This window comes from Urocampus carinirostris, chromosome 8 (genome assembly GCF_059441175.1).
Source record: "Urocampus carinirostris isolate Australia breed hairy pipefish chromosome 8, RoL_Ucar_1.0, whole genome shotgun sequence".
Lineage (NCBI taxonomy): Eukaryota > Metazoa > Chordata > Actinopteri > Syngnathiformes > Syngnathidae > Urocampus > Urocampus carinirostris.
Genome location: NC_142356.1, coordinates 21,984,986 through 21,999,855, shown reverse-complemented (window position 1 = coordinate 21,999,855; position 14,870 = coordinate 21,984,986). Strand labels below are relative to the sequence as shown.

The 14,870-nt window shown below is 39.4% G+C and overlaps 1 protein-coding gene across 2 annotated transcripts in view; it reads right to left on the bottom strand.

Moving 5' to 3' along the window:
• sdk1b (sidekick cell adhesion molecule 1b) overlaps positions 1-14,870 on the bottom strand; it is a 421,825-nt gene that overhangs the window by 143,641 nt on the left and 263,314 nt on the right. For both annotated transcript variants that reach the window (XM_088341980.1, XM_088341981.1), the window contains 4 exons: positions 11,282-11,365; positions 3,320-3,514; positions 3,124-3,240; positions 2,466-2,633 (listed from right to left, as the gene is read on the bottom strand). In XM_088341980.1, the coding sequence (XP_088198106.1) occupies positions 2,466-2,633; positions 3,124-3,240; positions 3,320-3,514; positions 11,282-11,365 (564 nt within the window). The remainder of the gene's footprint in view (positions 1-2,465; positions 2,634-3,123; positions 3,241-3,319; positions 3,515-11,281; positions 11,366-14,870) is intronic.

Here is a 14,870-nt window from a genome sequence, read left to right as displayed (position 1 = left end):
GGTGATCGCAATTAAAGAAGCTTGGCTAAAGTTTGATAAGGCACCATGGGAGTTTTTTGTCTTTGGAAAGATAATGTAAGGAATACAAAACACAGGAATATTACTATGTGAAAAGAAGAACTGTATTAAAACTGTCTATTGTTTTGTGGAAGTTTGTCCTTATCCATTCTGGGTGATACCACATAGATAAAGTTAATTGAGCAAAAAAAATGTTCGGATTTAGGAAATACATCAGCTCTCACGGTGGTGCTCAGCAAACAACCTGGTGCTGAAAACTGAGATGACCAGGGAGGTCACCGTGGACTTTAGGATTTTCAGAAAGACTGATCACGCCCTCCTACTTCTGGATGGAGAAATGGTGTGTGTTCCTAGACCTCCACATCACATCAGACCTCTCCTGGTCCACCAACACGTGCCGCATGGTGAAGAAGGATAAGCAAAGGGTCTTTTTCTTAAGGAAATCGAAATGGACTGGTCTCCCCCCTGAACTGCGCCTCAACTTCTCCTGAGCAACAATTAAGAACATCCTCTGCCTGACCATGTGGTATGGCAGCTGCAGGACAGAGGAGAGGAAACCACTGCAATGGGTGCTGAGAACTGCACGGGGCATCTTGGGCCACCCCCTCCGACATAGAATCTATTAATGTGGGCCAATTTAAGAGGAGAGCAAAAGCCACCAGACACATGGGCTCGTTTATGAAAATGTAAATGGGAAAAAAAAAAATCCATCTATCCATTTATCTATCTATAGATTACATATATTACACACACACACACATATATATATATATATATATATATATATATATATATATATATATATATATAAATCTCATCTCATCTCATCTCATTAGCTGCACCGCTTATCCTCAGTAGGGTCGTGGGGGTGCTGGAGCCCATGCCAGCAATCATCGGGCAGTGGGCAGGGGACACCCTGAACTGGTTGCCAGCCAATCGCAGGGCACACAGGGACAGACAACTCGCTCGCTCATTCACACCTAGGGACAATTTTGACCGGCCAATCCACCTGAAATGCCTGTCTTTGGAATGTGGGAGGAAACCGGAGTGCTCGGAGGAAACCCACGCAAGCACGGGGAGAACATACAAACTCCGCACAGTAAGTCCGGTAGCTGGATTTGAACCCAGACAGGAGGTTCCCAAGACCTTAGAACTGTGCCGCACACAAGCTAACCACTGCGCTGTTCAAATCCAGCTCCAGACTTCCTGTGCGGAGTTTGTATGTTCTCCCCGTGCTTGCGTGGGTTTCCTCCGGGCACTCCGGTTTCCTCCCACGTTCCAAAAACATGCATTTCAGGTGAATTGGCCGGTCCAAATTGTCCCTAGGTGTGAATGAGCGAATGAGTTGTCTGTCCCTGTGTGCCCTGCGATTGGCTGGCAACCAGTTCAGGGTGTCCCCTGCCCACTGCCCGGAGATGGCTGGGATGGGCCCCAGCCCCCCGCGACCCTAATGAGGATAAGCGGTACGGCTGATGAAATGAGATGAGATGAGATGTTTCTTATTGCACTTATTGAAGTGCAGTAAACCAGATAGTAAAATAAGAGAAAATAGTCACTCCAAGTAAAAGTTCCTGGTTTTGTTGAAATATATGTTTGCATTAAAGACATTTTTGTTATCTAATTCAATTTTTTTGAATAATTTTAGCTGGACCTTTTTAGCGTGCTCTCAGATCGTCAACAAGTCAGGTTGAAATATGATTTATATTATAATCCCACGTATGTAATCAGAAAATAGCATAGCCTATGTGTCAAACTCAGCCAATTTTCCCTCTTATTCATGGTTGCAATTACCTTTATTAAGAAACAACAAACCTTAAAAACACAATGCGGCACCTATTTATCAACAGCAACACAGACTATGTAGCATGTCGCAACAATTTTAGCAAATAACGAGGACACTGTTGTCTGCTAACAGTGACGGAGATGATTCGGATCAGAGCCGAAATGGGCAAGACGAGATTAGCCTAACAAATTATTGTTTTCCCCGTACAACGATGGTTATACCACTTTAACAGTTTATAATGATCAGAAAAACGTATAAAAAACAGGGAAACCATATAAGTTGACAGGTATGAAAACATGACATTTGACCTAAAACAACATTCATTTTTTTTTTACTATATCTGTTCCCAAATTTCTAACGTTAGTTCCCATTTTAGAATCAAATGAAGAATAATCTGTAAGTCACAGAAATTTATGAATTAAGAGCTGTAAGAGGAGTAAAAACGTTTTATCAGAAGAATGTTTTCACTATCAGAATTAGTAAGCAAAGAATTTCATTTATTTATTCATATCAACAAAGGCTGTTATTATTATAAGTAGTAGAAGTGTTTTTGTTTCACAGGCTGTAAAATGGCCCCAAAATTGTATTTTGGACACGGATAGTCTTTAAAGCCAGTTATGGCTGCAAAAGCCAGTTATGGCTGCAAAAAATGTGCTGTACTTACTCCAAACAGTGAGCTTGGCCGATGCGTTGATGGTCCTCTCCGAGTTAGAAGCCACGCAGGTGTAAACTCCCGAATCCTGGAAGCTGATGGGTTGAATCTGCAGGCTGCCAGACTGCAAGAGTGTGAACCTGGGAACTTGTACGGCACCACTTGCTAGCACCTGAGATCCTGCAACATGAACAATGCCTGTTGAAAACTAGCTAAATGCTGAAAGCCATCAATCTGTCCATCCAATCATTCCGAAAATTAAAATAAAAACCTGTGGCGAAAAAGCAACGTGAGTATAGTCTCAGCAGCACTCTTAGATATTTTGCACTCATTTTCCCTCCAAGCAATAGTTCAATATGCTGTAGCGTCACAGGGCCGAGGCAAACTGTTTCTTTATTAACTGTCTCATGAATAAAAAATAATACAAAACTCATAAATGCGCATACAAAGCACCTGAAATTTGTTTACTTGGAGGTTTTTATCACTTGAATGCATGCGAGGTCAACGGCCAACAGTGAGTCACTAAGTTTCATTTGTTCTGAGTTGTCCAGTTTGGTCACATCGTTCAGTGTTGTGAGAACCCAAGAAGCACTTTGCTTTCTATTACCCTCTGCAGGTTAGATTTCAGAGCCATTGTTGTGTTGTGTCTGTAATTCTGCCGACATGTTACCTTTCCTCCAGGTGATGGCGGGCTTGGGAGCGCCGCTCGTCTGGCATATAAACAAGGCTGTGTTTCCTTCTGTTACGGTTCTGTCGAAAGGCCGCATGTGGAAGGTAGGAGGGGCATCTGGAATGGAGCAAGAAAGAAACATTGATAGCATTTAAAATAAAAAAAAACACAGGGTTGAAATTTTCAGATGACTTACTGGTGACAAGGAGCTGGGTGTGGGCCTGCGTCTCTCCGGCGGCGTTGCGGGCAAAACACTGGAAAATCCCACCGTCCCCCGGCTGCACCCGCCGCACCGTCAAGCCTGCCGCCCCTATGACTCTGTAGCGAGGATTAGCCAATTTGGACAGCGGAATGGCGTCTTTATACCATTCGATTCTGGGTGGAGGGACACCTGTGAGAAAGCACAAAGGGGACAAAAACTTAGACTAGATCTGGATGGGATAAACTTTGCAGATGATGCAGTATAATTAGTTTTAAATTATTCTTCGTGCCTCCGCTTTTCAAGGGGCATTCTTTCCCGAACAACCGATCCTAAATCCATGATAATGCTGACAATATAGTATCAAGTTACAGGGAATTTAATAGTTTTGATTGTCATTGATATCAACATGGTAAAATTGTATGCAACGATACTAGACATGGCACTCAATATAACTCGTTATTAGGACTTTCTTCTTCTTTCCTGCCTTATTCCATCTTACCAGGGGTCGGCTGCCATACACAGTTATATGAATGTGCACAGTAAACGACGATAGGTAAAACCAACCGATGTATTGCAACACCTGACCTTGGGAGTTATTAGGGGACCAAACAACCCAAATCTAAACCCCTAATGCTGTGAGCCAAGCAGGTAGGCAATGGGCACCATTGTAAGTCTTCGATATGACTCAGCCAAGGTTCGAACAAATGACCTCACAGTCTTGGGGCAGATGCTTTACCTCAAGACTTTACAAAGAAAATTATGATACAAGACGGTCAAGGCATTTCATGACCGCATGCATAAGTGTGACAAGCTTATAGTCATTGAGACTGATCAATCGTGACTTCTTTGCGATGGGGATGATGGTGGAGGTCTTAAGGCAGGGTGGAAGGGTAGCTTGTGACAGGGACAAGTTGAAGTTATGGGCGAAGACCCCAGCTGCCTGGTCAGTGCAGTCACACAGCACCCTCCCTAGTACTCCATCCAGGCCAGCTGACTTCCTGGGGTTTACAGTTCACAGCACACGTCTCATTTCATACTCCTGAAGTACTAGTGTACTGGTGCTTTCTACTGGGTGTGGTATGGCTACTGGCGACCTGCCATCTTCACAGTAGTAGATTGCTGTGCCGGCTTGCTGCCAAAATTGTCAAACACGTTGCCGAACTACTATGTGCTCAGGTGCCAGACATTGGATTAAAATATCAGGGGACCAGAACAGACCAGGTAACCCCAGAGCATTCGTTTCAGTTCTTTATTTATGGAAGCGTTCAGGGCTTGCGGGAGACGTGATGGCCGTCAGACATTAGCAGCGGAGCCGGAGAGATAGCTTCGGATCAAGTGGCCAATCGGAGTGCGGAAGTCAGGCAGGTCGAGTTTACCGGGGCTGGAGAGGAGATCGAAGCGTGGGACGGAAACAGGTCGGATCGGAGGCAGGCAGAAACAGGTAAGCAGAGTTCTTTGACGAACGGGAAATCAGGAGAGTCACACAGACTTACAAAGTACACTCTGACGAGGAGGTCTGGGCGCAGTGTGCTTAAGAGCGAAGTGCCAGCCAATCAGAAGGCACCCACATGATTCCTCAAGGTGATCAGAGTTAGTAATCATGACATAAAATAAACGGGTATCTGGGGGAAAAATACAGCATCTGCTGGTTGTGGTCTTAAGAACGCAAAAATAGGGCAGGTAACAAGTTGGATGTCAGCTTTATTGTTTGAAAAATAGATTTATGTTTGGTCTTAGGTAGGGTGATCCACAGTGTTTGGAATCATGGCAATCATGCCTGAATTCAGATGGAGAAAATGGACACATTAGAAATGTGACTTATGTCTCTCTTGTGTCAGTATAAAGCAAAATATATAAATAATAATAATAAAAATAAAGTTAAAACATTTACATTTACGGTGGATTATAGAAATATTACTCTTTCTGTGAATGGTTAAACATATTAGTTTCCTGTTTAGTTCTTGATTACATTGTAAAAAAAAAAAGTTCTCTTAAGGACGCAAGATCATTCAATTAGAAGACATGTCACAGACACAGGAAGGGAGATGATGAAGAAGGGGTTGGTAGAAAGAGTAAATAAAACATCACTAAAAGGATTGTTGGACAGGCTTCAACAAAAGGATACTTCTCCAATTTTTAAGGCGTACGGGGCTTTTTAATAGAATTTGAGAAGTCAAGTAGAGGGGGATAATCAAAGGAGTAAGTTGATGGAATAAGGGTGTATGAGTTTGTGTGAGTGAAACAGAGACAAATATCCGTAATGATAGGGGGCAGTAATGCACAGAAGTGGATTCAAAGAAGCAGAAACAGGAAAATTACCTCAGGGAACACAAAGAAAGAAACAAAGAAACAAATTGGTTGGTTGGATCCTTTGACCACTTAGTGGCACCATTTCCCGTGGTGTGTCTTTGGCAAGTACATCCTGGCAGCGCCCATCCCTCTCCAGGCCAACATATGTTTTGACCCAAACGATCCACATCCCATTTTCTTAGTATTATTGTGGGTTTTAGAAGTATGAAGAAGTATGTCATGTTTTGTGAATGTAAGGTGTTTTCATTTAAATTAATGATTTGTCTGGCGTGACGTTTAAATTGATGTTGCATCAATATGTTTTTGAGTTTCCTCTTATTTTTCCTCTTATCACATGGTTAAACCCATGGACTCATTATAACAAAACTTGTATTTTTAAATCCATTACTTTAAAAGATGGAGAACACATTTTGTATAAAATTGTTCAGCAAGTTGGCAAAGCACACCAACTTATCCTTGTAGAAAATAGAAGTACAAAACAATTCTATAGAATGGAAGACGTTTTATTCTTATCTCAATGTTGTTTCTGTGTCAGTTAGCTGTTCACATTAGTTCACTGAAGGGCAAGCGGATTGAAATCACAGAAAAGAATACCGTTCAAAGGTTTGATTCAATAAATAGAATATACAAGGCCATCTTAATTGCACGGTAGGCAATTAGATCAAAACGGCATGCAAAAGTTTACTTTTTTAAAAGATTCAACTTTTTTTTTGGTGTGATTTTCAGCTAACAACATATTGAACTTTGGAAGAGAATGTGCATATACCAAGTAGATTACGGTTGCATCAAGCCTCAGATTAGACTAATTTCGACCAGTTTTTTCCCGCTACTGTACTCAAGTACTTTTTCAAACTTGTGGAATGTGAAACTTGTCAAACAATGCAAAACTAACGGAAAACGTATGTGTGTATTCAAATGGTTAACAGGCTATATTTTGTAAAAGCCACATTTGTAAAGTAAATTGAATTTCCTGTTAAATTACCCATACATCATTTTGAAATACTAAGGATAGGTGAGTACTTTTATTCCACATTCAATACTAATAGCAGTCCTTTGTAACAGTATTAGCTGCTCTCAGGGTCATGTTATGATGAGAAAATAGAAATGATAAGAATAGAATATTCCCGAAAAGAAAATTGATATACAGTATTGGATTGTATTTTAATTTTTTTAATGCCAAAGTTTTGGGAGATTGAGGAGGATTCTGATCAGTATCAATGACATTTCAAAACAAAAAACACAAATCTCGGACAAATGTAATACATTTTCAAAGACGGTTCTTGAAAATATGGGACAAAACGAGGACTGCCAGTCTTTTATATATGTTTTCCTTCGAGTCTTTAATTTGTGATTATCCTGGAATGCCAAGTCTAATATTATAATATAATATATATACTATCAATGACAATAAAGACTTTCCTGGTTTACTCTATTCTAATCCAACCCCCTTTTTATTTCAAACACATTCCAGACTATAAGCCGCTACTTTTTTCCCTAACTTTCAACCCTGCGGCTTATTCAGTGATGCGGCCAATTTATGTAATTTTTCTAACGGCCGCGAGTGGCGCTTGAGTGCTGCTACCATTAACTGCCCTGTCAAAGCTATATTATTATTATTAAAGCTTTGAAAACTCTCTCGGTGTACCGTCTTTCTTTGTAAATATGTGTAACCCATGTATAATATGTATTTGCAACTGTATATTTTTGTAATGAATTTATTTGTATTTATTTTAGACACTTATTCTGATACGGGTGAACGAAAAATGAGGGGCGGAACAAACGTGGGGTGCCGAGTTTAAGTGGGGACCGCTAAATGTGAGGGAGAGACAAGGAAAGAAGAGGGGTTAAAAAGTTGGTTAAAGAAAAAGGAGTTGCGTGAGTAAATGTGTTCATCTGATATATTTTTCCCACCCTTACCTTTGGAAATATGCACATTTTTTCCTTGGATTACTTTCAACAGGACCTGGACTCTGCAGGTCTGCATCAAACCTTAAGTACCGGTATCATTTTCCATTCATTTTGCCGGCTGTGATTTTTAGACTGTGGACTTTAACAAAGGACATTTAGTTTCAATCGCGGGACTTGAAGTCGGGTTTGGGTTAATTCTGTGTTTGTGTTACAAGTTTAAATGTGGGCACATGCGGCTTATATACAGGTGCGGCTTGTGTATGTACAAAATCGGTTTTCCTCTTAAACTGTGGTGGGTGCGGCTTATAATCAGGGGCGCTCTATAGTCCGGAATTTACGGTAATTGGTGGTTGTAATGACGCAATCTCAATTTGAAAACTCCGCATGTGCCTTTTTGTCAGACTTGGACCCAGGATTTGCACACACTCCACTCACCGCTCATTCAAATGGGACACAATTAATCATAAAAATAATTCTGACATCGGCGAACTGTGCAAATACCCTGACGGGCCTACAATATGTTTCCCTGCTCCCTCCGTCTATTAATATGTATGGGGACATAATGACCGCTAATAATATATTGATTGCAGCCTGCGTTTGGGTGGCGGGGGCAGCAGGAAAACATTCTGAATAAATTATAGCTGCAAATATCTACAGCATAAGTGTCAACCCGCCCGACACAAGTGTCAAAAGTGACGGGCAGGTGGCTAATTTAATTAGCATCGGCTATCCATGCTAATTTGAAGAGAATGCATATATATGTGTGTGTGTGTGTGTGTGTGTGTGTATGTGTGAGCATGCTTCGTGGTAAGAGCTTCTGACTTTCACCTAGATGTCTCAGTGTCAAACTTCCCGGGAAAACACGTCAAGTATTCCTCGCCTCTCTCGACCTGTCACTCGTCCTTCCAACCTCCATCGCTCTGCTCTGCCCTCACCCCGAGGCGCTCAGCCTATTTAATTAAGTCTGGCCGTATCGACGAGGAACTTCAAACTTTCATGTGACAGTGGCCCGAATGTTGACTTGTTTTTATTCCGCGCCCAGTCGTGTCCACTCCTACACATTAAATCATCTTCACATAATCCATAATCCACTTTCTAGCAGCTGTCATGAACAATAGGCTTTGGTGTCACTGTGTTAATCTACTTCTACTGCTAAACACATTTGCACACAAACTCCACAAACACACACCCAGGGACCATGGTTGAATTACAGTGGTGTCTAAGGATGCAAGTTGAATCTGTTCTGACCCTGTGCAAACCAAAGTGTTTGTCTTTTTAACCCCTAGATGTTCCTTTAAAGTACCTGTCCCACCGAGAAGCAACCAAAGTAAATTAATTGGTGTTTTTGAACCATTTGGAGAATATGGACGGTTTTCATGTATTTTAAAAGTTAACACTCTGAAGTTGTGTCCCAAACTGAAATGATCACTGCAAATGCTACTAACATTGAGTAATGTTAGTAATGTTTTATTAAGTGCCTCCAGATTAGTGTAGCATGGGCATTTCAGATGAAAAAACAGGTGAAACAATAGCTTATAGACCTACCTGGTACCTCATCAAGTTTGATCACAATGTTAAAAAACTAAACATTGTATATTTATTCATTTTTAAGGGGAGGTTTAGGCATTTCCAAAAGTCTCCATATGGAGACGACAAGTTTACAATACTAATACCTTTGTAAATGTACATTTTAGATTTACAATTTTTTTTTAGACATTGTGAACGAGTTGTAAACGTTTAAATTCTCTTTCCACGTTTCCATCACTATTGTGCACACTTGCACGTACAAATTTGAAAATGAATCACCTGGTGTATATATATATGTATATATGTATATATATATATATTTTTTTTTTTTTGAGAAACCAGCCCCGTATCGGCTAATGCGGGCTGTGGACCACCATTAGCCTATACGTGGAAAAATGTCAATAAAAGTTCATTTGCAAATGGCCAATACAAAATCATTTTACTAAACTGTTTATTTGGGGCTAAGCAACAAGGACTGCCAGCCATGCAGAGAGGTCTTTCGGCTGATTTTTTTTTAAATTTATCACCCTTATCTTGTGCTTTGGAGGAAATATTTTTCACTAAAATCTCGCGAATGTAAGAAGCCCATGGTTGTGTACTACTGACGAATGTGATGGCGGCAACATCTCTTCTTTGGTGAGCTATGCCGAATATATAGTTTATGGGTCTACTTTTTCAGACGCCTCGTGATATTTCTGTGATGAGTACATTTCTAAATGGTCATGAAATCTTGAATCCCAAGAGTTTAAGCTTTCCAATTATATTTGGAATGACATATTTAAGTGACTGTTGACACGTATTTGCTTCTTGATATTAAAGGGTTAAATTGGAAAGAACAAAACTCCCTGCAAAAAAATCTGGTCAAAAATGTGAAAAAAATAGGTAAAATCTGTTTCAGTGGACAATATAGTTACTCGTTTTAGGTTTTGTGTAATGATCCAGTATTCCATTGTTTATCAGGGGGTGCTGGAGAAGCACAACACCTGCTAGCCAACGTCTGAACCTGCCTCTCATCAGGGGCTTTGTATAAATGGATTGTGCTGACAATCTTAGTTAACGGATTGTTGCACTTCACATCGTTCCTACCTGCCAATGTGCCTGTGCCATACGCCCCAAAAATGTGCAATTATTCATCCAGCCGTGAGTTAATTGGACTGTGCTTTTTGTTCATGTTTTTCCCCTTCCGTTTTCCCAATGTTGCCCGTGTGTCTGCGTTTTGGTTTAACATCCAAACACAACATATTGTGTCATATTAAATGGAAATCATCTTAAAATGCATCTTAAAAAGTGAAATTTAAAGTTCTTTTTTATTTTGATCAAATTAATATATTTGTTATGACAATATTTTTTATGATTGATAAGATTGTTTTTACTAGAAGAACAAAAATGTTAGGTACAAATTAAAGATATTCTGCCAAATGTGCTTACTTAGTGTATTTCCCCCCGTAAAGAAATTGGTTAAAATTGTAGTAGAAATAAGAAACCTCATACCTCAAAAGAATAAAAGTGTTAGATATTTGAAAAAATGATAAGAACATATTATCATTTGTACAGCGCACTTTTCAGGCAATAAAATGCAAATTGCCATATCAAAATATTCAATGTACAATAAAATCATATATTTTTTTAACTAATTAGCGCAAAGTGTACCTAGTGTATTATGCATTTCAAAAATAACAAGTTATGTCATGTCTATGTTGTTACTATGTAATTACCATGTTAATTATTGAAAGTATGCTTAAATAGATTCAGTCAATAACTAAAAAAAACAAACAAACAGAAAATAAGAAAATACCAATGACCCAGCACTGGTGAGCTGTTTTCAGAACAGGTCCGTGGGTACCTCAACTGTCCACAGAGAGCATCCTGGTGCCCGCAGGCACCACTTTGGAGACCCCTGACCTAAAGTGGATAGCTTCTACCAGCTCATACAATATATAATTGTATAAGGAATACAAACATACAATAAAATAAGCAAATACTGAAAATGAACATATTATATTTGTAATAAAGCAATTTCTTTTTTATTACAGTCATTTTTACATTTTCTTTTAAGGAAGTTAAATTCCATTTCTACTCTCAATAAATCATCGTGATATATTTCAATCTAACAGTAACTCAATGAAAACAGATCTATTTAGTAAAATCCTTATGAACTACAAGAGAAGATGAAGCTAAAATCAAAATCAGCTTTACACTCATCCAACTTACCCGTGGCCAAGCAGGGGATATCCACATTTTTGTCAATCTGACCAAAGATCTTCGGCTGGGGCTGCGCCAACAAAGAAGGCGGATCTGGAGAGAAAAGGCCAAAAAAAGGAAAATCCAATCATTCAACAGAAAAATAAAAGATTTCTTGAATTGGAAAGACGATCCGTCAGAACCAAAAATAGCGATCGTTTTTAATCAATGATTGGGATGATAGCGCTTTAAATGTTAAATACAGACTAATTATGGATTGTAAGGAGTGCAGGATGCATGCAATTATAAACAGAAAATTATCTCTAGTGACCTTTTTGAATACATACATTAAAGATGCATGACATATACTACTATGATACAAAAGTAAACTTCTCATTGTACAAGTTACAGCAATGCTTGGTCATTGATGATAATACTAAATTATTGTTGAAAAAATATATTACAAAAAAGTGTTTTTTTCCATAGAATTATTTAAAAAAATATTGTACAAGAAATGTATCTAAATAGTGTGGGAACATCTTAGATACTATTTAAACAAAAAAGGTGCATCTTTACAAATATGTGACAAATAAATCATTTCAAAGAGTGAAGGATCCCAGCATGTGCATCTCATATCTAGAAAACGTATCATCTTGGAGTCCCATTGGGTCTCTCGCCATTGAATTGTGTTAGCTACCAAAGCTAGCTCCTGCTCAGTGGGAATCTCACTAGCTCGCACCAACAAATATTTATCAGTTATCGGTGTGAAAACAGTACTCGATTTTAGTCTTCTATTATGAATTTAGTTAAATAATAGAATAACACATACGATAATAAATTGTCCCCGGATCGTATTTTGAATGCATTTACCCAAAACTAAATAACTGAAAACCATTTAATTCGTTCTGGGCCTCCCAACAGCATCCAAGTTGTCCCTAAATAGCTTTATATATAATCACTTTTTGTGATTAAGGGCCATACAAATAAACATGACTTGACTATAAAATATATCTTCTGATGACTAAAAACACATTGAGATTGTAATCGAACAAAATTACACATGATAAGATGATAATACAATCGAGCACAAGAGCTCAGATTAAAAAAAAAAAAAAAAAAAAAAAAAAAAAAATAACCCACAAAAAAAACATAAAAGCCCGGGATAAGGTCTGTATGGTGGGATATACATGCACTAACTGGGACGAGCTGATGCTAGCGTTGAGCGTTCTCGAACATCCGACCCTTTAGCATTCAGAAAGTCTCGAAACTTGGATTTTCTCTTGTAGGGCAGGAAAGAATTTTGGTTCGTAAGATATGTTGTATCTCGAATTTCTCATATCTCCAGCAGTTCATATGTAGAGGTCTTGTGATGATCCAGCATGCCACCATTCGCAAGAGGCCGCAACAAACTATAGGACTGGAGAATCTTTACACCTGCTTCTCATCATCCACACATGACTATCATTTATGACCTGGTATAAAATGACTGCACCAACAGCTTTCTTTGTCGAATCAGTATTTACTCCGAGTGGACATCCTGCTTGTTGCTGTTGCCTTACTCCTGGACACCTGTCTGTAACCAACCCCGGACTTCTTGTTTCTTTCCAGCCGTGAGTTGTTGTCGGACTATCGTTTTTATTTCTAATTTTCCTCTCCCTCCTCCCATACGCGGAGCACCTTTTTTCATTCAACATTGTCCCCAATACCGTTTGAACTAGGGTAAGTGTGAGGCACATTGTAAAGCCCTTTGCAAGGTCTTCAGTAACATGAAAAGCGCTATATAAATGCAGACCAACTCTTCTCGTGTGTTTGTGTTTGAGTCAAACTCGCAAGCCTTAACAGGTATCACTGTATTTGAAGCTTATATTTGTAAGTAGGTCTTTCTTTTTTGTCTAAAATGCAAAAAAAAAAAAGTTGGCTAAAATAAATATTCTAATGGCAAACGTCCTTCTTTGTGAAATTCTAAGTTTTTTATCTATTTATTGCTTCTTTGAAAAACTAGTTTTCCCCTTAACCAGATGAACCTTCTGCCATTGTATTCCAACATCTTTCAGTGCACTACACATACTTTTTGGTCCCCTTTTCAAAACGGCCTTCTATCCTTCTTTGCAAGCCTTCATTCACTTTTGTCACTGCTAAACTCCGCGCTTGAAAGAAGATATGTGGAACTCTTCTATTTGAATATCTCTGACAAAAAATAAAATAAAAATACATCAAATACACATCCTCAATTGTAAGGAATCTCAACGATGTTTGTGATGGTGTACAGGGAGCTAGCAGCTTCTACATGTATTCTATTTGACTACTTCAGCTTTGAAGTCACCCTTTATGCGTTTGCCTTTAAAGCACATGAAGCCCGATTCGTAGATTTATAGGTTGGGGTTTGGTGTGATTTGGACTTGTTGAAAAAGCGTGCCGCAGAGGAAAACAAACGAGAAAAAAAGGAGGCTGCTGGTGTGACACTGATAAAGACGGCGCATTAATCCCCTTCAGTCAGGTAAGTTCCAAGAACCGAGACGCAGGCATAGCGAAAACCCCGTTACGGTCTTGTTTTGCTTGTTTAGGTTTTCATGCCGCCTGCGCCCGAGTCCCACTCCTGTAGGGGGGTAAAGCGGGGGAAAAACAACGCGCCCATTGTTGTTCGTGGCGGCAACGCAACACACCAGCTCCCCGTGTCATACATATTCCGATTAGCGGGCAGAATAGAAATGCGACTGAATAATGAAGACCTTTGAGGCATGCGCACGCTCCCCCGCCAGCGCCCGACCCGCGCGCAAACACGCCGTTCGGCGCAGGAATTCATTTCACTGCATTCAGGTCTAGTGAGTCCATTAACCAAACACATTAATATTCACCAGGGCGGTCTAGTCGACCTCTTGGGGTAGCTAATCTACGGTCTAAACTTTTTGTCATATTTGTTAGAGCAGTTATAATGAATTGTAGAGCTTATGGGAGTAATACATTTAAAAATAAACATGATTAGCTGTGGCAAGACAACGTGCACTTTGTTTTGATTATTATTGTGTTGACAACAAATTTCTAAAATCAGAAAAGTGAGTTCATTTATAGTTTGAACAAGGAAGCTAGTATATTTTTAATACTATAAATAGTATTCGTGTAACGTCACACACATACCCAAATGCAGACAGTCGACTATACAGCAGTGTCTGAAATATCTTTTATGTCGGGTGTAAAACTTTTTTTTTCAAATCAAACGCTTCATTGATTCCGATTTTGAAATCTTTGTTCGGTTTGGAAATTTCGGAATTTCAGTTCGTTTGGCAATTTGCATACTCGGCAGCCAATCAGAGGCCTGCATCGAATAACTTTGTGCTTCCGGACTTTCCTGAGCGTTATACGGTCGTGCATTTGCATATCATTTTCTAAAGTAGACGCACAGAGAACACAAGAAAAATGGAGAAGTGGTTAGGAATCCACCTTTTCCATATTCAAAAGAAGCTAACAAAATTGATGACGCTACAAAACGTAAACGTAAATTAAAAGCATCGTGGAAAGAGGAGTTCACGTAGCTTGTAGCAGACGACGCAACGCAAACATTGCATGAATAAATTTGAGTAAATACAGGCACATACTGATGACAGATGGAAAACAGCGATGT